The sequence below is a fragment of the Clupea harengus genome, chromosome 19 (assembly GCF_900700415.2).
Source record: "Clupea harengus chromosome 19, Ch_v2.0.2, whole genome shotgun sequence".
NCBI lineage: Eukaryota > Metazoa > Chordata > Actinopteri > Clupeiformes > Clupeidae > Clupea > Clupea harengus.
In genome coordinates this window covers 26,863,356-26,888,018 of record NC_045170.1, presented here as the reverse complement: position 1 = coordinate 26,888,018, position 24,663 = coordinate 26,863,356, and the positions used below count along the sequence as shown (strand labels likewise).

Below are 24,663 nucleotides of genomic sequence, written 5' to 3'. Positions count from 1 at the left end.
GCTGTCGCCAGCCGGTTGTGCACTGTTATTGTATCCTGCCCCCCTTACTATGCTTGTGTAACTAAAAATCCCCATGCACCAAGCCAGCCAACATAACCAAACATAACTCATCACAACTAAACACATATCAAATTCCCAACATCAATACAACTGGGCTACAGATAGTGCATGTTGTATGTGAAGGAGGGCCTTTACGGATCCCGGGTACAGCATACATAATTATGACCTTTGTCAGGTTTTTAATGGCACACACGACACACTGGAACACACACGTGCATATATGGAGGCGACACAGGACACACACACACGCAGTTAGGCCTGAGGTCGCGGTGAATTTATTTTCTGCTTTTTCCCATCCTGGGGAGTCCTTCCTCAAGGACCCCCCAGGAGCAGTGGGCAGCTTGTAGCGCCCGGGGACCAAGTGAAGTGAACTGTCCATCTTTGGGCAGGGATGGACATGTGTTCTGTTATTTTATACGGTGGGTGTTGCGGCTGTCTCCAGCCAGTCCAACCATAACTGAACATAACATAACAAAACTAAATTCTAATACAATTCCTTGTTTCTGTTCCATTACTCTACTTACCCTTGTAATAGTACCCTTACGAGTACACTGTGTACCCACTAAGCTGTTCTACACACACACACACACACACACACACACACACACACACACACACACACACACACACACACACTGTGTACCCACTAAGCTGACTGACAGTTTATAAAACTTAGTTTAGTTAAAAATAAAAAAAGAGAGTGATGGAACAAACAGTATGAGGATGTGGAAATATATTTCATTACTATTTATAAGCCAACATTAAATCAATTTGTATTGCCAATGAATATTAGGTTAGAAAATACATTTGCCTGATCTAAATCAATTTCCTGTATAAACCACACCCATTTCCAATCTTCTATGCAAATACAGAGACAGATAATTAAAAATGTTGATTGAACAGATACAAATACAGATACAAGTAAAGTACAAGTTTACATTTTTTCTATGTTACTATAAACTCAAGAGGCCATAATTATGTGTGTTAATACACTGTTATCTGATATAGAAATGAACATGTATTAATGACTTTTTCCATATGGGATAATCGACTAATCGTTTAAAGCTGGGATACCCTGGGGACAGGTGAGGGCTTCTCTCCAATGTATAGGGAATTATAAAAGACACAGGATTAGGCAATCGGTTATAGATTATTGGTGCTGCTTTTGGGCCTGTGGAAGGACATATGGGCCCAAACTAGCAGAGGTGCTGAACACGCACTGCCACATGGCATCATGAATTGTACTGGCCTGGAGGTCAAGGTGCAATACATTAGGTTTTTAAAAGATGTAGTTGTTATTAGGAATAATATTATAATCATTGCCTAATTTATCTTGCCTGGGTCCCGCGTGCAAAGGACTCACCACATATGTAGGTCGTCCAATTATACAGTAGGTGGCAGTAATGCTCAAATAGAGTTGGCTACCAAGAAGAAAAAAATTAAGAAGAAATGCTCTGACGTAACTTCCAGCTTTCAATGTGAAGCATGCGCATTGAACCTCATCATCAAAGCCCGGTCTCAGTACTGTCGTACTTTCGTAGTGCTAAATCTGCAGAAGGCCGTAATTTATTTTTAACCGAGTGAAATACCTGTATTCCATCTGAAATTCGCCTTACTGTACAAGTGAAGAATCGCAGATAGATACGTAACACTCACTTACCAAGGGTAAGTTCCCAAGATATTGCTTTATGGATCTAACACTTGTCTCGTTGTTGGTAGCCTTTAGCAAGCTAACATTAACTAGTTGACCAGATGTTATCAGTAACGTGTTGAGCTCAAGTAAACGTTAAGTTAAGATAAATATTTTGCTGCCAGAATAGACTGTGAGCGGATCGGCCTAACCTCATTCTCTCTACGTTGAAGTGAGATGTGTGTTATCTGGACTTGGGTTGTGTATAGATGGCAAATAACTTATAAACGTTACGTGAAATTAACTGCATGTGTCAGAGAAAGTGTGTGACACCACGTCTCGTAACTAGCTGGATAATAGTAAATTAGGCATTCAGAGGGGGCTAACTTAATTTCCATCAGCTAATGTCCACACCTAGCTAACATAGCTACATTAGTGAAGTTGTCTAAGTTTTCGGTTGACTGTATAACCTAAGCTGCAAACCAACGTTCAGTTGCACCGTCGATTAATTGATTCTTGCGTAGTTACCGAACTATCTTATTTAAACTACTGCCTCCTCCATTACTTATGATAAGATACGAAAATGAGAGCATGGTGCAACTAACGATTAATTTGAAGGCACGGATAGCTATGTCACTGTTACATAGATTGTTTGTGGCTAGCAAAGGACATGCGACCGACTTGCAACCAACATTCAAATGTTAGCCTGTAGTTTGCTAGGAAGCTAACGTTGACATAAACGTAGAATTTCAACGTCGGACCATGAGAGGTGAAGTCAGCATTAGCTAGGTAACCAGTCGTTCGTGCTAACCGCTCGCTGTCATTCATTGAGTCTGACTGTTATTATTGGTGGAATGTATGAGATTCTCACATTAACTGTTCATTTAGTATTAAACCGCAAGAGTACCTACCTACCAACGCCTGGGTCAAGCAGGTAGATAACGCTGGACGACACAGAAATCCTTGTTAAATTGTCCGACATTAAACCTTGTGTCTGTAACGTCTACGCGCCTTGAGTCCTATGATGCTTGCCGGTACAATGCTGAAGTAAGCCATCCTCTCTCGACAGTATAACTTCATCCACCACAATCCAGGTTTTCCAAGTCCAAAAACAGACTAAAGGTCCTGATTTTACGGTGAATGTTGTAAATGTGCCAAAGTACATCCCTCTTCCCCTTCCCGCTCTTGGACACAAACTACTGACGTCAGTAACCCATCATCATATGGCCAATCCGCATGTAGTGGTTTCAGAGAATTTGCAGACTTGAGCTTTTCCCCCCGCAAGACCGAAAACTATAGTTCGGATTCGTTTCTCACTTCGTCTTTCCTTTATAGTCAACGAGTACAGCCGATGTCAGTCGGGGAAGAACTTAAAAGACGGTCGTCGTTTGTGCAACTGACATGATCTTGCAGAATCGTGTCTCTTATGTTGTTTACAGTGGAAGTAGTCAAAATTACCATTTTCTTGTCATGAAGATGGACATGGATTGACGAAACAAATCTGGTGTTCCTCTAATAGATTATTAGGGGCATGCAATCGAGTTAGAATAGCAGCTCACATGAATTCAGTGATTTCGTGTTTAAATTTTTTTTTTATATATATAATAACTAATATAAGTACTAAAGTTGCAGAAATGACATCAGATCCTGGGATTTCTTTATCTTAAGACCCATTGGTGCTCTAAACCGAATGCACTTTGTGTACATTCAGTGGCATATACACTCACTCACAGCATCAAATAGGGGCGGATTAAGTTTGTAGATTAACCCCAGAAGATGTATAATTAAACAGACTGAAGGTGGAGGGCAGTGGGGCAATTAGACATGTAGGCAGTAATACGCCACCACGTCCTTTAACTTTGCTCCGGCAATCAAGTGGCCTTACTGTACTGAGTGACAATGGGTGCATTTGTGTGTAAATTGTGATACCGGGGCCACCAAGACACGTTGGTACTATCCTAACAACAGCACCAATATGTTGGTAATCTCATACGGTTGGGCATCAACCATTCAACACAAAGGCAGATCAATTAATTTGAACACCTAGGGTGCGCCACACAAAGAGTAGTGGCATACAATATATTAAACTATCAATTTGGAACTCTGTTTGTAGTTATTAATTTAATTATTAATCAAAGTTACCTTATTAATAGCAAGGTTGAAGGGCATTAGAGTTCTGAATAGAAGAGGTTGGCAGCATTCATTCTTGTGTAACATTCAAGTGACATAGGGAAACAGCTCCCCAACCCGAGTAAATGGTCCTTGTTCAACCACATAGAAGTGAATGAAATGACAGTTGACTGTCATTCTGTCTGGGCTGTTATGTAATTCATGAAGGATCAAATGGTAACATTAGGGATACATACATTTAGTTCGTTCTCTCACCGTCAATTACTGCCGTCAATGCAGAAGGACTTCATGTCAACATAGTAGTTTATGTGTATGATGGGGACATAGCAGATAGCATTTAGATACAGAACCGTTATGTAGACAAGCTGGCTGGGTTGCCATTGCTAGCTAACGTTAGTCTAACTTACATAACGTGCCATTTTGATTATTTATTAAATAAAAGACCATACAAGCAACATTAAAAACGCTTTTAATTATTGTTTCTATCTAAAAATCAAAATTAACAGTTAGTTTGCTCACCACAATTTACAGTGAACTTAAATAGTAATGTCTTCTTGGTTGCTGTCCCTCCCAGTTTTCTGGACAGTGTGGCGCTACAGTAAGAGCCTCTCTAGAGCAGGGGTTCTCAAACTTTTTGGGGACAGGGACCCCTCAAAGGGTAAAAAAAATTTCCGAGGACCCCCTCATAATCGCATCCCAAATTAAACCATATAGGCTTATAGCTATTTGTAATGTTATATGCTTTTGGACTCTTTTACTCTAAAATCATATAGTACTAATATTACAAGAGTTTTAGATAATCATTGTGTTACATTTGGCATTACTTGACAGTATGTAGGATAGATTTGTAAATTATCTTTTGGAAAATGTGCTGAGAAGCTAAATAATGTTTACCTTACATAAAAACCAAATATTGATGGAATAACATTTTTTATCAAAGCAGATTGTAGGGTTTTCCAATACAACTCAGATTGTAGGGTTTTCCAACGGAGATGATTCTGAAGATTTATTTTTAACAAAGACATTAACAAACATGAAATATCCACCTAATGTTATCAAAAACTGGTATCCCCGACTGACACTCCGTACAAATGGTTGTCACTGAACGATGGCAACCTTTGGAAGCCAGATATCTGCAGTTGTTTTATGGCAAATGTCATGAGCACTTGTCTTTATTAGCGTTGTCACGAACACTTAACAAATGGCATTCATATTAGTACTAGCCTCCAGCAAGATACTAATGAAAACAACATGGTGACATCACTGCATTGATTATACACGTATAGCGTTTTCTTTCTAGAGGTTAATTTTGACAATGAACTGGGCTACGTTCTTGCAGCCAAATTGAAAGCTAGATCAACGTCTTAAACGAGAATAGCTACATGCAATAGGGCCACCCGATATGCCTTCGGCGAACCTATCTTTAATAAAGGGCCTTCTGCAACGATAAACACGATCCGTACTGATAGAAGATTAAATGCATCACTTGCAGATTATGGCAGTTAATATTACTAGCCTGAAAAGTACGGTTTAGTTACGTTAACCACACTGCATTATGATCATTGTACTACGCATAGTCAAAATTCTGTGATGGGGAAAATCGCTTGTCGCTAAACCAGGCTAAGGCTACTCGTGTTAGGCTGTAAATGGGTGACCTTGGGGGTGTTCATGTTTATAATCACATTTGCTAACCTGTCATTCTTTGAACTCTCTGAAAAGTTATGGGTGTCTGTCTGGGAGGTGCTTAGCCATATTTGACGTGTTACCTCCCTTTGCCTGAGTGGCTTTGAAGCATGTTTTACAGACGGGTCTCTGTGTGTCGATGGGCTTTCCTTCACAGTCTGCTTCGTGTCCGAAGTACTTCCAGATATCACTTATTTTTTTAAAACAAGCCGAGGACGGTCGGCCAGAGCTCCTGCACATGAGGCCATGTCTCCCCTGAGATCACTCGCTGTGAGTGAAGGCTGTCTGTTGCATGTGTGAGAGCTGGGCAGCCCCGCCCTTGCAGTCAATGCGTGCAGGCAGCCTGACAGGGAGCAGAACAAAGAGTGCGCTCTGATTGCGTGCTATTTTAATGAAGTAACTATACTTATACCTTTCAAAACTTTTCTAGTACCGGTAAACCGTGTAACATTAGTCTATGTTTTGTATTCTGTATTGCAATAAATAAATAAAAAATTAAATACATTTAAAAAAAAAAAAAACTTTGGAAGCCAGACTTTTTCGCGGACCCCCAGGCAAGGCGTCGCGGACCCCAGTTTGAGAACCGCTGCTCTAGAGAAACACAGACCTTTTATTTACTCAGCCTCGTTGCCATAAGCTTAGTTAACATTAGCTATTCTAATGACAGAGACCGAAAATAAGTGCACCAGTAGATTAGTTATTGAAAACCCATTGTGTGTTTTTTTTTTTTTTTAAACTTAGTTCTAGGGACATTTTTATAGAGTAATAACTGAAAGGGAACCAAACAGGAGTGCTGACCGTAGACCAATCCTATGTTTACAAACATTGTGGTGCGTGCAGACTAGTTGGTGGCAGATAGCCACCGGGTTGGAACCAGTACCCGTAGAAAATGGATTCTCCACATTTTTTTTTAAATTTTTTATTGTGTCATCATATCATCTTACACTTTACAATGCTGATGTGATCTGTCTCATGAATATTAGATAATATCTTTCTCAATAATGGTTCTGGGTGCCTGGAAAGTGTCCGATTCGGAAAAAAAACCATATGACTTAAGTCTTTGGGGAAGCAGTAGATTAGTAATGTTAGCTAGCTTTAGCAGTTAGGTACTAGTTTAGCCATATAGCAACCGATCCCCAATAATGGCAATAGTGAAGAGTTGTGCTCTCGTGTGTAAGAGACAAAATCCCAATGTGAAGTTTTATCTAATACTAAAGATTGTCAATACGTTTATTTGCCTTGAAAGTATAGCCATGACGGATAAGTCGGTCACTGTTAGGAATTTGAAGTGCCTTCTGATACACGCTTTCGGTCAGCTGTCTTTATGGGGGGGAAACCTGTGTTAAAGTAAATCTTTAAAGGGACTTCTAATCATGTTGTTGGGAATATAGTTTGTAGTATATGACTGCTACATTGTAAAACAAATATACTGACATTATAGAAATAGGGTGACGTTGAGAAAGATGTGCATTTTGAATGTTAGTCTATCCTTCAGACCAACCTCTGCACTGCAGATCATAGATTCTTCTCATCCTGTCACATGGTGAACCCTTAATGTTGTCAGGGGTAGTGTACACAAGCAGCACAGGCTACAACTATTCAAAACAATAACTACTTGATTGGCTTTGGCTCAGCAGCTGCGTAAAAGGGCAACACTAATATATAGTTAATCGTTAAATATCATTAAATATATATTTTTTATTTTTAGTGTTAGAAGGGCTTTGCCGAAGATCATAAATTGCAATGTACTGAAGGGCTAAGACTGCCAAAGTGATACCTGTAGGCATGGGTGTGTGAGGCGTACTTCATTTTATATTCTTAATGTGAAAATGACTGTTCATGCAGCAAGTGTTTTTTGTCAAAGTTTACTACCTGTGCAAGTGGTATTTCCTGTCTGCTTACTCATACCGGTAATGTGTTTGCACGGTTATGGAATGTAGTTTATGGAGTTTTTTTTTTTTTGTCAAAATATATTATAGGCTACTGCTAATAGTGTGTAGATTTCTGTAAAATGGTAGTCTTCTCTTCTCCAAAAGACATTCCCTTGTGAAAAGGCTTTGTATTAGGATGGGGAGGGGTGTTGGGCCTAACAGTACCCCTCTGCATATGCATGGTTCAAGGGCATTAGTTTCATAGAGCTGTGCGGCTGAAATGTGTGTAGGAGGGACATTGTAACGCGGTTAATTTTTGGTGAAATCATCCCGATTCACTTTGAATGCTCCCACTGCTTTCGTCATTACCTCCGTCAAGGAGTTCGTATAGTGCTTTTATTTATGTTAGGACATCACGATGTCTCGGAATCATGACTATAAATGTTAAACATAATTGTTAATGATACAAATATTCTCCTATTTATTATTAATATTATAATTATTCAAATCCGAGGATGTCTGTAGAATCACGCAATCAACAACGATTTATCTTCCTTGGCTGAAGTAGCTAGCATAGCATTGGCCATTGAAATGAATAGCGTAGCTAGCATAGCATTGGCCATTGAAATGAATAGCGTAGCTAGCATAGCATTGGCCATTGAAATAAATGGGAGTTGTAATCTGTCATTCTCTCCAGGTCTATATAATACCTCCATGTACCTCGGGGCATTATTTGTGAGAATACAGCCTGATTGGCTTATGCTATGCGGGCTTTGGCCAATGACAGGCTGTCATTGTTCTGACTGAGATCAAATGTAACAGGTCAGCGAGTGAGAGTTTTGCGTAGCAATTTAACGGAGAGACAAACGCTTGTGAACCGGTTCATAACTTTTAAATTGGGCAAAGACCGGTTCATGTCATTTTAATACCGATACGGGACTTCACGCATCGATGTAGTCGTAACTTACACGCTAAAAACAGATATCGATACGTATCAGTTATTTTTTACACCCCTAATATATGTGATATAACATCTTTGTTTTGTCACCCTTTTGTTCGATTAGATAATGTGTACAGCTGTTCTGTTGAAAGACACTGACCCGCACGAAGCAAACTTTCGATCAAAGTAGTTTTTTTTTTTTTTTTTCATGTGTTCTCATTGTGTTTATGAAGAGCGGCTCTTTTTTTGTAAATTCAGTGAAACCTTGTCATCATTAGTAAGCCCAACCAAATTTGATTGAATTAGTCATATTTACCTGTATCTATTTTTTATCATCTTACCTTTTTAATTTCGTCTGTTAATTAATGAATAAAAACAGGTGTAGCTTTTGTAGGATGTCAGAGTGCCATATGCAAAGTTTTCGAGTTTGTGATTATTTTTTTTTTGCACAATTCTGAGAAATTGGTGCATGTCATTTTCAGGTCACCTTCAAGACGTGTCCAAAGGTCAAAAAGCATGCTGACTGATATGTTTGTCTTTTTCAGAGGTCTAGGCCTATGCAGTAGGCTTCACTTGAAGATGTTTAACAAGTCGTTTGGTGCTCCCTTCGGAGGTGGAGGTACTGGAGGATTTGGTACAACATCTGCTTTTGGCCAACAAAGTAAGTGATTTTTGAATCCACTTATCAAGTGAATTACTGCTGTGCTTTGGCCTTCATCAGTTGCTCGTGCCTCTGCACGTGCTGTTTGTGAGGTGAGACACCTCCACTGGTGTTCCTCGGCACCCCACCTGCTGTTGAAGGAGGGAGCCCATTTTGATCACCCTGTGTGAAAGAGCGCACATGGGTGCTTCATTTAGGCCAATTGTTTTTGTGTATTAGTGTCTTTTTTATTGGACAATCTTGCCAGTGGTCTGTGTCTGTTATTTGTTAGTGAATGAACATTTATTGGTCAGTGTTTTTACTCAGGACACATCCATAGTCAAATCTTGCTGAAATGGTGTTGTGATGGTTTTACAGCCACAAGTTTTGGAGCAACGGGTGGTTTTGGATCGTCAGCCTTTGGGGCCTCAAACGCTACAGGTGGTCTTTTTGGAGCTGCACAGACTAAACCAGGTTATCTTTTTCTCTTGACTATCATTAAATTCCTTGTCATAGACCTGCCACAGTCCGTCGAGATAAGGGGTAGACTAAACAAAACAGTTTATCTTCGCTTGTTAGGAAAGAAAGATAAAAAAGAGATGGAGGATGCATGATAGATGGATTGAATATGTAGAAATGAGATGCTTACACATTTTTAAAAACTATCATTCAAATCAGAACTACAAGAAATTGATTGTTGATTTTGAATTTAAGCAACCAACATTGTTAGTGAAATGAAGCTAAATTGATAAGTAAATAAATTGTTTAAACTGGAACACAATAAAATATACATCTTTTTGAGAAGTCCTCAGAACTCAACTTTTGCTACATTTCATTGGTCTGCAATTTATGTTCTTGGTCGACTGTTTCATGTAATTGGGACCAGGGTGTGAATGAGCATGGTTGACTCTTTGGTTCAAATTTAAAGGAAGGTGTATGTGTGAATACTTCTAATTCTTTTCATTTATATGACTGAACTATATCTAGGTGACCACTAGTGTCTCCATTTACAACGATTGATATTTGTGTTACATTAACCAAGTTGATGCAAATAGATCTTCAGTTAAGCACTCAAGCTTTTGAGCGAGCTGATGGGGGTTACCGTTCATGTTAACTGATGGGCTTGCTACTACATACAGGATAGTCTGGTATGGCTAGAAAGGTTGGGCAGACGCTAGCTGGTTAGCAGGAAAGATCTCGGCAACTGTACACAGGTAGTTTTGATATTAGGTCACTGATATTACTTCACCCTTGGTTGACATTTGGGGGGCCAAAGCGAGAACCTGCCCATTGTGTTTCTGCCTTTTACCATGGGCACCAAGCAGGTGTAGGTATCATTTGGACCATACCTCACACGGGAGTTCCAGAATATGTAGGTACCTTACCTTGTGAGCAGGTGTAGGTATCATTTGGACCAGCCTCACACGGGAGTTCCAGAATATGTAGGTACCTTACCTTGTGAGCAGGTGCTGGGTAAATGTGGGGTGCATTTGTGTGTAAATTGTGATACCGGGGCCACCAAGACACGTTGGTACTATCCTAACAACAGCACCAATAGGTTGGTAATCTCATACGGTTGGGCATCAAAGGGTAGTGGCATAAAAATATATTAAACTATCAATTTGGAACTCTGTTTGTAGTTATTAATTTAATTATTAATCAAAGTTACCTTATTAATAGCAAGGTTGAAGGGCATTAGAGTTCTGAATAGAAGAGGTTGGCAGCATTCATTCTTGTGTAACATTCAATAGACCAGCCTATATAATCAAAGTATTTATTTACACAATGATAAGAAATAACACACAATATGTAATCTAGCTAAATGTAACTAACTAATTAATTGAAGGAGTGTGTGTATGTGTAAGAGAGAGGGAATGTGTGTGTGCGCTTGTGGGCTCGGGATGGCACTTTTAGGTGCGCGCCAGAAAGAATGTGTGTGTTCCTTTGATCAGTCACCGTAGTTCTGTATGCATGTGTGTCTACGTTCTTGAATGTGACTTGAACAAAGAACGAGCCTATGTGCAGCGCAAAGTTCAAGTGTTCCCTTCGCGTGTTTGGCTACGTGAAGGCCAATGTATATGTAATCTTGTGTGATTACGATGCCATGTTAGAAGAGGGAAATGGTTAGTGATGCATGCAAGACCCTATGTCTCTGAGGAGCAATCCTAACAAAAACCCTTAGATGGTTTGGTGAAGCCAACTACCAAATAACCATAGAAATATACATCAATAGTAATGTTCAGTAAACAAAACGGATCAAGTACGTAAACAATGGCAAATGTAAACAGTTCTATGCTAGGTTGTGAGTAGCTAGAATAGCTAAATAGCCAGTCAAATTGGAAGTTACCAGTCCTTGGGGGGAAAAAAGGGTTTCCGTTGTTCTGATTAGATTAGATTAGATTCAACTTTATTTTCATTGCACAGAGTACAAGTACTGAGGAAACGAAATGCAGTTAGCATCTAACCAGAAGTGCAAAATCAGAAGAGTGCAGAGTATGTGCAAAGTGGTAATCTAAAAATAGATAAATAGAATATATACAGTATGGTATAAGGTGAGGCAGAGAGAAGAGATGATGTCCATAGATGGAGAAAGTTGTCATAGTTGTGATGTCGTCTTTGTTTCACTGCAGTTTAGGTCAGAGGATTCGATCGCTCGTTCCGTTGCATGGCTACGAGATTTCGTGCTTGGCTTTGTTCGCTCCCGTTGCAGAGTTAGCTAGCAGGTCTTCCGTTAGCTGCTCACGCTAAACTTGCTTAATCTCTTGCCAGTTTTTCCAGTCGACGTACAATTTCTGCCAAAGTGGATTTTCCACCATATTGGATTTCATGGAAAACTAAATGTTTTTCTCTTCCAAGAAAATATTGTTCAGTTGTCACCAAATGTGTTACAGATGCTTTTCAGACCAAGTTTTTTGATTGTTTGAATGGACTGTCTGTTCCAGTTCATTGAAATCGGCTGCAAAGCCGCCGAATAGATAGAGGTTATGTCTCAGAAGGGCTTTGAGATATTGACAAACTTGGTACATTGACACGGGACTCCTTTCTGAGGATATCCATAAATGTTTGCGTCATTTAACCTCTGGGGTACGCTGCAATTGGCAAAAACAGGTTTGCCTTAAAGTTATTCTTGTGTCTTCTGATGTCCTTAGAGATCCCAATATCGAGTTAGAATAGTTTAAAAACTCACAAATGTCAGGCAATTCACAAATGTAAACACTGTTACATTTATTTGCAGACAAACAAAGGTGCATTTAGCGCTTGCCATTTGTGAACATCCCTGCATTTATTTGAGGATTGCTGGGTAAATTGGATCGACCCAATGCTGGGTTAACCCAATCCTGACAGATAAGGTTTAGTTCACCCAGTAAAGGCTTTTTTATGCTACTCCGTTTTCACGGAGACGGACACAGGGAACGCCCTCTCCTACGTGGAACGCCCTCTCCGAGCACCTCTGAGAGGCTGACGTGCACCTCCTGATTTTTCTGACTATCCGTCCGAATGTTGGATAAATGAAAAAGAGTCCGTTGAATCCGTCCGTCTGTAACGGAGTCGTAGAAGTATATTTCACTCTTAACTTCAAACCATATGCTAATTCATGTTAAAACACAATACTTTGTCTGTACAAACATTTTCGTACCAGCTCAATTTACATGCTAATATAGCCCTGATTTATGTAAGCTAATATTTAAATTACAGGTAGCCTGCACAGTCAAGGGGGGAAAGGGGGCTGTGGGAGCGAAGGTATCAATACATCTGGCCCATGCTAATGCACTGGACTATACGCGTGGTCAAGAAGGAGAGATGACTGAGAACATGGCCCAAGAGGATAAGGTCTGAAGAGCACAAATTGAAAAATAAGTTGTACGAACAGGCAAGGGCAAAGAGCTGTGTTCACATCGGTGTTGGTGTTTCAGTTGAAAGGCATGAAAACCAATGCCGAGGTTGCTCTGTTTCTGCTTGACAAGTGGGTAACATTCGTTTTGCTGTTTTAGCAAAACCAGTAGTGCAGTTTTGTCTTGTTTGCTAATGTTTGTGATGGCTAATGCCATCTGGTTAGCTAGCAAGCGGGTACCTGTGTCACATTTTGTGTCGGGTAATGTTAAAGGTGAATTGTGTAGGATTTAGTGGCATCTACTGGAGAGGTTGCCGATTGCAAACCAACTGAAAACCCCTCCGCCACATAGACCGAAAAACGTACATTTGCTAGCACAGTGGGATTATTTGATATGATTCATAATTTGAAATGCTGTGCTAGGTGATGTTACCTTCTTACCTTCCTTAACTCTTGCTAGTTTTTACTCCGGTGTGTTGGATACTGTGTTTGTGTGTTGTACTTTGTCCTTTGTTTGATGTTTTATATTATAATGTTTGTTTTGCTTCAACTGTGAGACATCCACTTCTACGCAGTTTAAGGCTGGAAAGTGTAGACCTTCTCAACCGCCCGCGCCAAGTGTCGGCTTGGGCAGGAGACGCTCTGGATCGCTGGCTTGGCAATATGCGTTTGTGAACTTGGAGGGTGGAGCTTCTGAAGGAGCACTGTAGGGAAGGGTGTATTTGTTTGACTGTGGTGTTCAAATATCAACAATCTTGCTCCAGCATCGCTGGCTCCCCCTTAAGAACATTTTCACAGGCCCCAAATGTTGTCTAATCTTCACCAAATTCGACACATGTTCTGACCAAGCCTAAAAAAAAAAAATCCACCTTTACAGCCAATAAAATGATGATGAAACTGCCAAACAGGAAGTGAACCAAGTTGTCATGAAACTTGCTGTGAGTGCTTTCACCCATGCCTTTGACCTGAGAACATCACAGTGCAATGGTAACTATGAGCTGCTGAACTGCTTGCCTCACTCAGTGCTGCTTGCAGCTCTATAGTTCATTTTTAAAGGTTGTAAACTAAAATTATTCTATACAGTACCTTTAACCTAACCATTCTACAACTGACTTTAGTGACCTAAAATGGCAGTTCAGCTCTATCTGATCGGGATATCAAATGTTTGTTGTACACCGAACCTACGGTTCTTTTAATGACGTGATGCCCTCAATACACAAAATAGAAGTTAAGTTCTAAAACTAGTGTTATGATATTATGATCCAGTGGCATGAGCTAATATTTTGATAGATTTTTATGTGGTTATCCATTTTGGACAATTTCTGACCCATTCTTTCACACTGACCCATTATAGCATGTATTCGATATGACGGTCATGGTACTTTTCACTGCTTCAGAGAAGTCCACTCAATTAGCAATGGTGATCAATCAGGGGTCAAGGTTTTTTTTTTCTTGCAAAAAAAAAAAAACATTGGCATCCTTTAATCGTATAGATGTTTTCATGCTACATGTAGCCTTTAGCCTTCTCCATCTTGGTCAGACTTTTGTTTCTGCTGCCCCTCTAAAAAATGTCAAAAATGTAAACGCTTCACAGTGCAAACTGACTGGTTCTCACATGCAACTAATTTGCATAGGATTGTGAATCGGCCAACTTTCTCACTTCTCTGCTTTTGTTAGTGGGAAAGTCAGTTGTTACTTTGTCTTAAGAATCTATGTTGTAAATGCCATCTGTTCTGATTAGTTAAAGTAACACTATGCAAAAATGTGATACTTTTTGAGATATGGTTTTATAGGCAACTAGTTTAGCTACCATCCTCAAATTCATTTTGATAGCATATAGGGATGGGACTCTACAGGAGTTTCCATGTTCGACTATTAATAACGTTATTGAACAATTAATCGATTATTTGCTAAGGCATGACATCACCCCCCCCCCAAGGTTTTTCCCCCACCTATCAACCCCACACGCATTAAGGTCAAACACGCGCACAATAGGACTGATATTTCTCAAAAATAGCTTTATTAAGGATATACGCCATTTTGTAGTCAAGTTTAGTTTTCACAGCGCATTCCGACGGATTTTAACAGGTAGCGATTGCAACGCATCACTGCCTGGCTACAGCATAGACCTTTGAAAAATGAATGAATAAATAATAATAACATTGGAAAATAATTTTAAAAAGAAATAAACACGGTCTAATGACTTACATCCATCCTTTTAAACGTCAGGCTTCTCGACGCTGGCGGAAGCCCTTATTATTTGACAATGAGTTTTAACTTAGCCTACGCTACTTAACGTAAAACTATGTAGGCTCTACCTTACAGGCTAGCCTACTGTAGGCTCTGAGAAATGGCAAACAAACATCAGGCTATTAAACAACTGCCTGCATGGACTGCCTGGGCATACATTACCTATCACAGGCCCATCTATGTGTTCTTGTTCATGAAAATCAGCATATTCCTCAATGTAGTGGCATGTCACTGTAATGTAGCTCTCCGTAGTCAAGACAGTCCAGCAGTCAGTGGTTAAAGCGACGTCAACAGTAGCTAGCTTCCTTTTTAACTCAGCCTTCTTCTCAGCAAACTGTTGCTCCAAACAGTTGGTCAATGTTTTTCTGGATGGAATACGATATCCTGGCTCAATAAATCCCATTACTTCTCGGAAACCCTCGCCGTCAGCCAGACTTAAAGGCAACATGTCTTTGACAATCATATTAACTATGCGTTTGGTAATTTTGTTAGCTCGCTTGTCATCACATGTCCTCCTAGCTAGTGTAGCCTGAATGGTTTGCTGCTGGAGCCCTCCGCTGGTGGTGGCTTCGCTGGAATTTACGTTCAGATGTATATTTCTTAAATGATATACGGTGGGGAAAATAAGTATTTGAACCCCTGCCGATTTCGCAAGTGTGCCCACTTGCAAAGAAATGCGTGATCTATAATTGTAATGGTAGGTCTATTTTGACAGTGAGACAGAATATCAACAAAAACATCCAGAAAACTGCATTTTATAACGGTTATGAATTGATTTTTGCATTTGATCGCAGCAAATATGTATTTGAACCCCTGAGACGTTGTACTATGGTAAGTAAATACAGCGTCACTGTAACTGCAGTGGACTTTATCCTCTTTTCTTGAGTAATGGTCCCACACTGCACTTCTCCTAGGCCTCTTCATCTTTGCTCGTCTGCTGTAGGAAGTCGTGCTCGCGCAAGATACCGGAAGATGTTGTTCTCATAATGCGCGGGACTAGAACAATTATTCATTAGGCTTGGATTTTTATTCAAATGAATTCTTAATGACGAATAATCGATCATCGATTATTCATTACCAACCCTAATAGCATATGGTCCTTTTGAAGGTCGGATAAACACCTGTGTCTTCCCCACTAGCCATCCGGTATATGCCCTATGTAGTTCTGTGTAACGGGCTGGTACACCCTGCAAAAATGGAAGAAAAGCTTTCACACGCATGACTGCCAGTTATACTGCCAAAAGACACCAGTTAGTGTGTTGGCAAGCTTCTATCAGTGTCAGCTGTTGGTGGTGTTTGCAAGGTTTTTGCATGCCTTTTAGGTAGTTAGCTTACTAGTTTTGGAACAGAACTCCGTATTGCTGCTCTAACATCAGGGTAACCGCAACATAATTACAATTGTAATGAAACCTTAGTGTTTATTACCTTACTGTATTCTTCATGTTATTCAGATCAGGACAGTTAAACATACCTGTCTACCTGCCTGTTATTTACCTCTCTCCCATCTTTGGTTTTTATTGTAAATCAACCTGTGGAATATGTGAACAGAAACAGAAAATAAGAAAATGCACAAATTACTAACTGATTCTTCTTTGGTGATTTTTCTAGGTGGGCTCTTTGGATCTAGCACTTTCAGTCAGCCAGTTCCTCCAGCCACCAGTAGTGGTTTTGGCTTTGGTACTGCAAGTGGAACGTCCAGCAGTCTATTTGGAAACACCAACACTGCAGGAAGTGGTCTCTTTTCCCAGCCAAGCAATGCCTTCGGTGCCACCAAACCAGCCTCCTTTGGCAGTAAGTATCCATTTGGTCTCTCATTATACTTTAATACAATGTACTTGCATTTATCACTATTATTTATAAAACTTAAGTTGTCTTATTTCACTGGACTCTCTGGTATTCTAGTAAGTTTTGGTTTTAGTTGGATTTCTTTTGTAGAAGTAATGAACATTGAGGCCAGTATAATTCATTGAAGCTTGAGTGTATTGTAAGACCCCTACCATATATTATTTCATCCTCAACAGAGTAAAAGCTAGATTTGAGATGATGCAATGTGATATTCAAAAAAAAAAGGATGTTGAAGGGGTGATTTTAAGACTTGTGTGAAGCATGCCAAGGATAGATGATGGCCTATGACATTTTGAAGTTTTCTAGGTAGAAGTTAGGTAGATTTACAATACCAAAATATATGACTTCAATATGATACCATGTCTTAATTTCTCGATACCGATACTGAAACAATACAACAGCAAAAACCTAAAACCTCAGGAAAAATTTTATAATAGAAGACGTGTGGAATGTAAAATTAATTGTTTTTAATGAATAAAGTAAAGGCAGGGTCTCTATGAAATCAAGGTCTTCGTGTTAAAACTTTTACATGATATGCAGTAATCTGATGTCCCCTAGACTTTAGACTGGAGTTTTTTTTTTTTAATTGCCCCTTCAGATTCCGATGGTGAAAAATGTATCATTTTGTTACAAAATAAATCCTACTCCTTTGACGTATACTCTTTATACAGGTTGGCATGCCTGTCCGCTAGATGGGTAGCCATTGGATGTGTTGCTACCCTTGGTCTGTGTGGGTTTAGGTTCATGGCTTTCTGGTGTCTCTGGGCTTTCCCTTACTGTAGAGACACAAGAAAAATAATCCCATGTTTCGCTACTCGATGCAGATACAGCACAATGGTATAGTAGCCTGTTTGTACATGTACCAGGTTTGATTTAATCATATAGCCTACCTAGCAAGAGGTAAGTAAGTTGGCTACACCAAACTTTTAAAGCTCTTCCTTTGTTTGTAAATATCTGCCTACCGTCACAAATCATATTTTAGATGGAAAATCGCACAGGTACTCACCCACCCTGAGTGAACCGTACTTTATCTTACTGCGCAAGCAACTTGGAGTAGGGCTGCAAATCTCCATTTGAAAATGCATACAGGTTATGAACACGCAAGTGCCAATTAACACTTTATATCTCATGATGTCCTATGTTATGTTACAACATGACTGTATATGTTGATATATATTTATTCAAATCAGTTTGCCTTTTAATGGGATCATTTGCTGCAGGCATCTTTACAACCGTTTCATTGTTTCTCAGCTTTTGGAACCAGTACCGCAAGTGGTGGACTATTTGGTGCAACCCAGACCCAGAACGCAAACCCATTTGGAGGTACCTCAGGGTCACTCTTTGGGGCGTCAAGTTTCACCGCACAACCGCAACAACAACAACAACCGGGAACAACGGTGAAATTTAATGTAAGTGGAGATATTTAATCTTTGGTTGCATATCACAAAACTTGTGTTGGTATTGAACTTGTACTTTGTATTGAAAAGTTAGAAATTCCACATCTTTGACTGTGACGGGCATTTTTGTTCTTTAATTCTTTTTTGCATGCTATTTTAGTATCCTAATCAATTCTGATTGGTCAATAGTCATTTTACCGGAGTTGGGAAAGGTTTATCATTCTTGAACCAGTATTACTATGGGCTGAGATGAAAACAGAGACAGAATTGCCCTCACTGGTTGAAGATTGATTAAAGAAATTATATTCTTTAACTGATAGCTGTTGTTTTGATCTTTGCTGACTACCTATCATTGGTTGCTGAGAAAAATTAGCGCATTTTGTTTTAGGACTATTCCAATTTCCGCACCACATTATCATACCAATATGATAATATAATTAACATAAACCATTAAGATAAAACACATTTAAATAATAAAAATCTTCATGTATGCACCTCTGTCACAGCACCAGGAGGAAAGCAGGAACAACCACCCCTTTGATTAGTGGATGCTAAATACTTAAGTAGGGCCAATGATTTTCCGTTTAAAAAAAAATGAATTTTCCGTTTCACATTTTGGGGAATTCCGTTTTATTCCATTTCGGCTAATTTGGTTCACCCTGAGGTAGATTGATGGCTTAAAATAAGTGAATAATATGTGCCACAAGTGACCCAGACCTTCTAAGTTGTTTGCCAGCCATCAACAGAACAGAAGCCTAAAAAAACATTGGGCCTCATTCTCGAACGTAGTTGAGAAGAATTTAAGAAGGAATTTCTTCTGAACTCCACTTCCAGTGGATTTATGAACAACTTTGGCATTCATGAAAGTTTTCTCATCTGGGATTTGTTCTGAACTTCAGAAGACTTTCAGAACGCGAAATAGCAGTCGTAAATCAGCCAGAGTTTTCTCAAATGCGATTCCTCAAAAAACCACAAGATGCCCCACTGGGCCTCTCCGTGTTAGAAGTGTTAAGGGCTGAATTGGTGAGAAATTGTTGGTGATTGCGTTCACATCCACTCTACAGACATCCTCGGATTAAAATAATTCTAATAATAATAAATACGAGAATATTTGTATCATTTAACAATTACGTTTCACATTTATAGTCATGATTCTACGAGGCATCGTGATGTCCTAAAATAAATAAAAGGACTAAACGAACACTGCAAATGTAAGTGAATAAATAAATAAGCACTTAACTCAATCGCGTTGATCTAGCCATTGTGGAATAGAATGGACACATCTACATCCTGCAACAGTACCTCCACCTCAGCTCCGGTGAAGTTAGATCTACGATACCTTTCTGGCTTAACCTATGTGAAGCTATACTACTTGGCTGTGCAATCCAGTGTTATTTGGACATAGATTAAAGACCTAGAACACCCTCCGGCATGAACACAAACTATTCCAATTATTTATTTGTATCAGGCAGTGGAACGTGACTCAAAAGCCAATGATAAATCATACATCTGAGGTGTGTCTGCATTGAGAGAGCACATTCCTAAAGACTGGTGCAATAGTGGTATATGTACAAGCGGATATACATCAACGATTTAAAGTTCCAAAGGCTAAATGGAAAATTGATATTGACTACCAGTAGCTGTATGAAGTAGTATGTTTAGATTTGATTTAAATAAAAATAGTTTTTACTACATTCCTTTTACTCATGTTTTTATTGCTGAGGTCTTCTAAAATATAATCATACATTTTGCCTCAATGTTTTTAGTTAGGGGAACTATACAAAAACAGACTACCTAAAGGAGTCTTGGACTCCCAAGTTCAGCTAATAAATATACAGCCATTCTCAAAAAAGTCAAGACCCCTCTCCTAGTGTATCTTTGTGACTTAAAGAGCTTTCATCATACTCACCCTCATAAAATATTATGTTTAATCTCAGGAAAAAGAAAACATTACCTCCAGTAAATGCTGAGGAGGCTTTGTAACCATTTTACAAAATAGAACTTCTTTTAATTGTGACGTCCATGGTCAGACTGAAGCTGCACTACAGTCCTCTGCTGGAGATCTCCGCTTGCTATATGTATTGTATTGTGTATATAACTAGCCAGATAACTGCTAGCAGCAAGCTTGGATCAGCCAGGAGTATTATCGATAGATTAGGCTGGCAATGGAGTCTCCCACACTTATTGAATCCATTACTGGCTTTGCTGCTCTTTGCTGGCTTTAGGAATACCTGCTATCTAACTTAAAGGAATTTGCCGTTTTGGAATACTGCTCTGTCAAAAGCCTGACAGACTTCTCTTTAGGGCTGAACGATTAATTGCATTTGCGATTAAATCGCGATATGGTAAAACGCGATTTTGTAACCGCAACGTCCGCGATTACAACGTGGTCTAAAAAAAAAAAAAAAAAAATGTTTTTTTTAACATTTAAAAAATTTTTTTTTTTTTTTTTTTTTAAGATGGTAAATCTTGCGCACAGTGTTTAAAAAGTGCATGCCTAGTGTTTATATTTACCATGACTTTGTTTAAATTACTTAAATGCACAGTGGCAAAGCCACCGATTTGTTGTTCTTGTTTCTGTAATGAGCAGTTCAATAAAAATGTAAAATGTGGGAAAGAATATTTTACACTAAATGTATCTAATATTGTGTTGGTCATATTTAAATCATTCATTACGTTTTGTTGGGGAAAAAAAAGAGGATAAAAAAAAAAATCGCATATTAAATCGCAATCGCAATATTTTGGTAAAAAATCGCAATTAGATTATTTTCCCAAATCGTTCAGCCCTACTTCTCTTACATAGAAAACCATTGCGGTGTTAGAATTGGACAACAACCGTTTTGGGGCAGGACTCTGTGAAAGGTCCATTGGAGATATGTTCTGCTCTTTATAAAATGTTTTTAATTACTGGTTTTGTGCTTTCCTCAGCCACCAACAGGAAGTGACACCATGGTAAAGGGTGGAGTGACAACCAGTATCAACACAAAACACCAGTGCATCACAGCCATGAAGGAGTATGAAAACAAATCTTTAGAGGTAAGAAATGCTCATTTTCTACCCATTAAACTCAGATCTTTGATTTCTAAGTCAAGTTCATTACTGCATCTAAATTCTGTCAGTTTGAATTTGAGACGATTTTTATACTGCTTGCAAAGTACTTTATTGGTATTCCTAGAATTATTCATATTTTTCTGTGAATAAATTCTCAAGAACTACTTAATATAACAACTTTGTTCAAACTTTGTTGGGTAGGTTACTTGGGTAATGACACTTGGTGTAGAAAAAAAAAAAAAAAAACGTAGCCTAAGATAGACCTACATTGAGCCATTGTGACATCATTATTAGGTAACTATATTTGTATTTCCTGAAGGAAATACCAGTGCATTCAAAATAAATATAAAGTAAAAGATTAGAACATTTAATTAAATTCAATGCATACAGTGTCTCAATGTGGTTGCTATGGTGTTGTTAGGGCAGTTGGGGTTGTTGCTATGTTGGTTGCTTTGGTGTCGCGAGGGTAGTGCTGGAGGTTACTAAGGTGTCACTTTAGTGTTTTAGGTAGTTGCTAGGGTGGCCCTAGAGTAGTTGTCAGATTATGTCAGTTATGTTATGTAATCAGAGTGGTTGCTAGAGTCTTTGATAGTGGTTGAGGTCATTGCTAAGGTTGTTGCTAGGGTGTCTCTGCTGTAGTCAAGGTAGTTGTTACAGTGGTTATGGCATCATTTAACTCTTCCCCTCTTTCTAACTGCAGCATTCCAGTCCCTCTTTCTATTCCTCTTCTCTCTCTCTTTATTTCTCTCATCTCTTTCTCAGACTCTCTTTGTATCTGTTTCCTTTCCTTCCCGTATTCACTCTCTTAACTCTTTTATTCCACGTCTTTGCTGCATCATCTCTTCCCATTTTCTATCCCTTTTATGTACCATGGCTGTCACTTGATTGAAAAGCACTAGGTAGGTCTTTCCACCACGAGATACCACTAATGACAAGAATCTTGATAGCCATATCTTGCTGTGTAGAGAAGGCAAAGACAACAGACGTTCTTCAGAGCATGAAAGTGATCGTTCTTCCTAGATCTCAATAAGATGCATTGTACACAATGAGGGGAGACCAAGTCATTTTGAACATTAACAGATTCATATTTTAGCAGCAGAGCGGGTTGATCAGTGAGTCATTGGTGTTGGAGTTTATTGCTCATCCAACAGGTGGTAGGAGAATCAAACTTTTCTTTCGTAGGGTCAAGTGTTTGCATCCAGGTAATTGCATAGGTTACAATGTGCAACAGTTGACCGCAGTTGTGGCGCAATCACATTTGCATGTTCTTGTGGAAATGCATTTCCACTTTAGAGTTGCCAGACAGAGAGATTTCAAAGCTTTCCCCAATGTTTTCAGCGTAAGTGACTGCCTCGTATTGTAATAAAAGCATATGAGCAAAATTGTGGGAGTGGACATTTAAGCATTTGGTTTGAGTGTTTGGTTGTATTTGGTTCTGTTGCCACTGACCCATGAGTGAACCTGATCATGCTGTGTGTCTTTCTTACCATGTTTATTGTAGGAACTCAGAATGGAGGATTACCAGGCGGGCAGGAAGGGTCCCTCCAACCCCATGGCAGCTGCGACGGGAGGTCTCTTTGGGACGGCTGCCGCTGCTGCGCCGCCCAGCACAGCTGCTGGCCTATTTGGCGCCACTGCAAACAATACAGGCTTCTCTTTCGGACAGAATAAGACCACATTTGGAACCAGTTAGTATTCCTTTTCCCTTTTTGCACATCTAAGAGAATTCTCCATATGTGACGTGTCCCTAAAGCTGTGATTTAACATGTACTTTGGAAGTTAAAACAGTTTGACTTAATGTACTCTTGGCAGGCGCTGGGGGATTCGGTGCAGCAACAGGCGGTCTTTTTGGTCCGCAGCAACCTGCGCAGCAACAAGCTGCCAGTCTCTTCAAGCCCTTTGGCCAGCCTACAACAACGCAAACTACAGGCTTTTCTTTTGGCAACACCAACACTTTGGGCCAACCCCAAACCAGCAGCATGGTGAGCAGGCACTGGAAACTTACAACTTGGGGACTTGCAGTTGGTATGCTGTAGTATGCAAGTACCTGTCACTTTTACACTAGATACTAAAACTGAGGTCTTTATTTATTTATTTATTTATTTATTTTTGACAATAGGTCTCTATTTTAGTTTCTACATGATCATCTACTTAGAACTGAGCCACCTCAGAGGCTTCCTCCTATGAAATGGGGGATCCTCCCATAGACCGTCACCTTGTGCTTAGGTTCAGGCCTTGGGCTCTGTAAAGTGCTTTGAGACCATGTCTATTGTTAATATCGCTCTATAAATGCGTTTCAATTGAAACTAAATCCATTAGTTGGATGCATTCTCCAAGTAGTTCTTATCAGTATTATATAGCAGTATTCAGAGGCCACACTCTTATTTTAGGGAATAGAAAGTTCTGTTCATGTGAAAATGCTCAGGAAATGCTCACCATTAGCAATTATAACCGCTGAATATACTTCTTATTCTAGTGCTGAAGGACCAAAACACTTAAGACATAATAATAATAATAATAATAATAATAATGGATTTTATTTGTATAGCACACTTTAAAATACAAAGAAATCTCAAGGTGCTTAAAATAGACAGTCACAACAACAATAATACAAAGTAATAGAAGTGCTAATGAAGTTCAGAAAATAGGATAATATAATATACCAAAAAAGATAATAAATGAATTTAAAATAATTAATAAGATTATAATGAGATCGAATAATATGTATTAAAAACAGAGTAGTTTTGGACAGAGCAATTAATACAATGCATTCTAAAAACAACACAGAAAAGAAACTAAGACAAAGACCAGGACTTTAGGTTACATAGTGATTGATTGATTTGGCTTAAGTAATGCCTGTGTTATCTGAGGATTTTCTTGTTGAGATATGTAATATACATGATTATGAATGGACAAACTGCAGTTGACATATTATGATGCCATGAGGAGTTGGGTATTCGGTATGAACTTCAAATTAGATGTCTGAAGACCCTCTTACTCCAGAGGGTCTAAGCAGCAGGAATTCAGCTTTGCTCTATGTACTTCTGTGCTCCGGGACGGACCAATTCACAATAATGTAAGAAACGCTTATATAGAATGTCATCAACAACTATATATACAACAAAGAGGTTTGAAAACAGAATAGTTTCAGTCGTACACAAGAACAGATTCAGATTTCAGATGTATATATCAATATCAAAGCAAATCATTGCCTTCCTGTCTTAACTTCTCACTCTACTTTGATATAGGGAAGAATAAGTAGAAGGGTATATTTTCACATGGTGTATGGGACATCGTTTAGCTTTGGGCTATAGCAATGTAAGTTAACCCTTAC

At 39.1% G+C, this 24,663-nt stretch overlaps 1 protein-coding gene across 2 annotated transcripts in view; it reads left to right on the top strand.

Annotated features, from left to right (window-relative positions):
• Positions 1-1,537: 1,537 nt before the first annotated feature.
• nup98 (nucleoporin 98 and 96 precursor) overlaps positions 1,538-24,663 on the top strand; it is a 60,061-nt gene continuing 36,935 nt past the window's right edge. The window contains exons 1-8 of one of the 2 annotated variants that reach the window (XM_031586004.2): positions 1,538-1,725; positions 8,860-8,975; positions 9,333-9,428; positions 16,645-16,827; positions 18,133-18,290; positions 21,207-21,314; positions 22,831-23,017; positions 23,142-23,311. In XM_031586004.2, coding sequence (XP_031441864.1) covers positions 8,894-8,975; positions 9,333-9,428; positions 16,645-16,827; positions 18,133-18,290; positions 21,207-21,314; positions 22,831-23,017; positions 23,142-23,311 — 984 coding nt within the window. In that variant the 5' untranslated portion in view covers positions 1,538-1,725; positions 8,860-8,893. The remainder of the gene's footprint in view (positions 1,726-8,859; positions 8,976-9,332; positions 9,429-16,644; positions 16,828-18,132; positions 18,291-21,206; positions 21,315-22,830; positions 23,018-23,141; positions 23,312-24,663) is intronic. The other variant, XM_012818512.3, reaches the window with a different exon arrangement.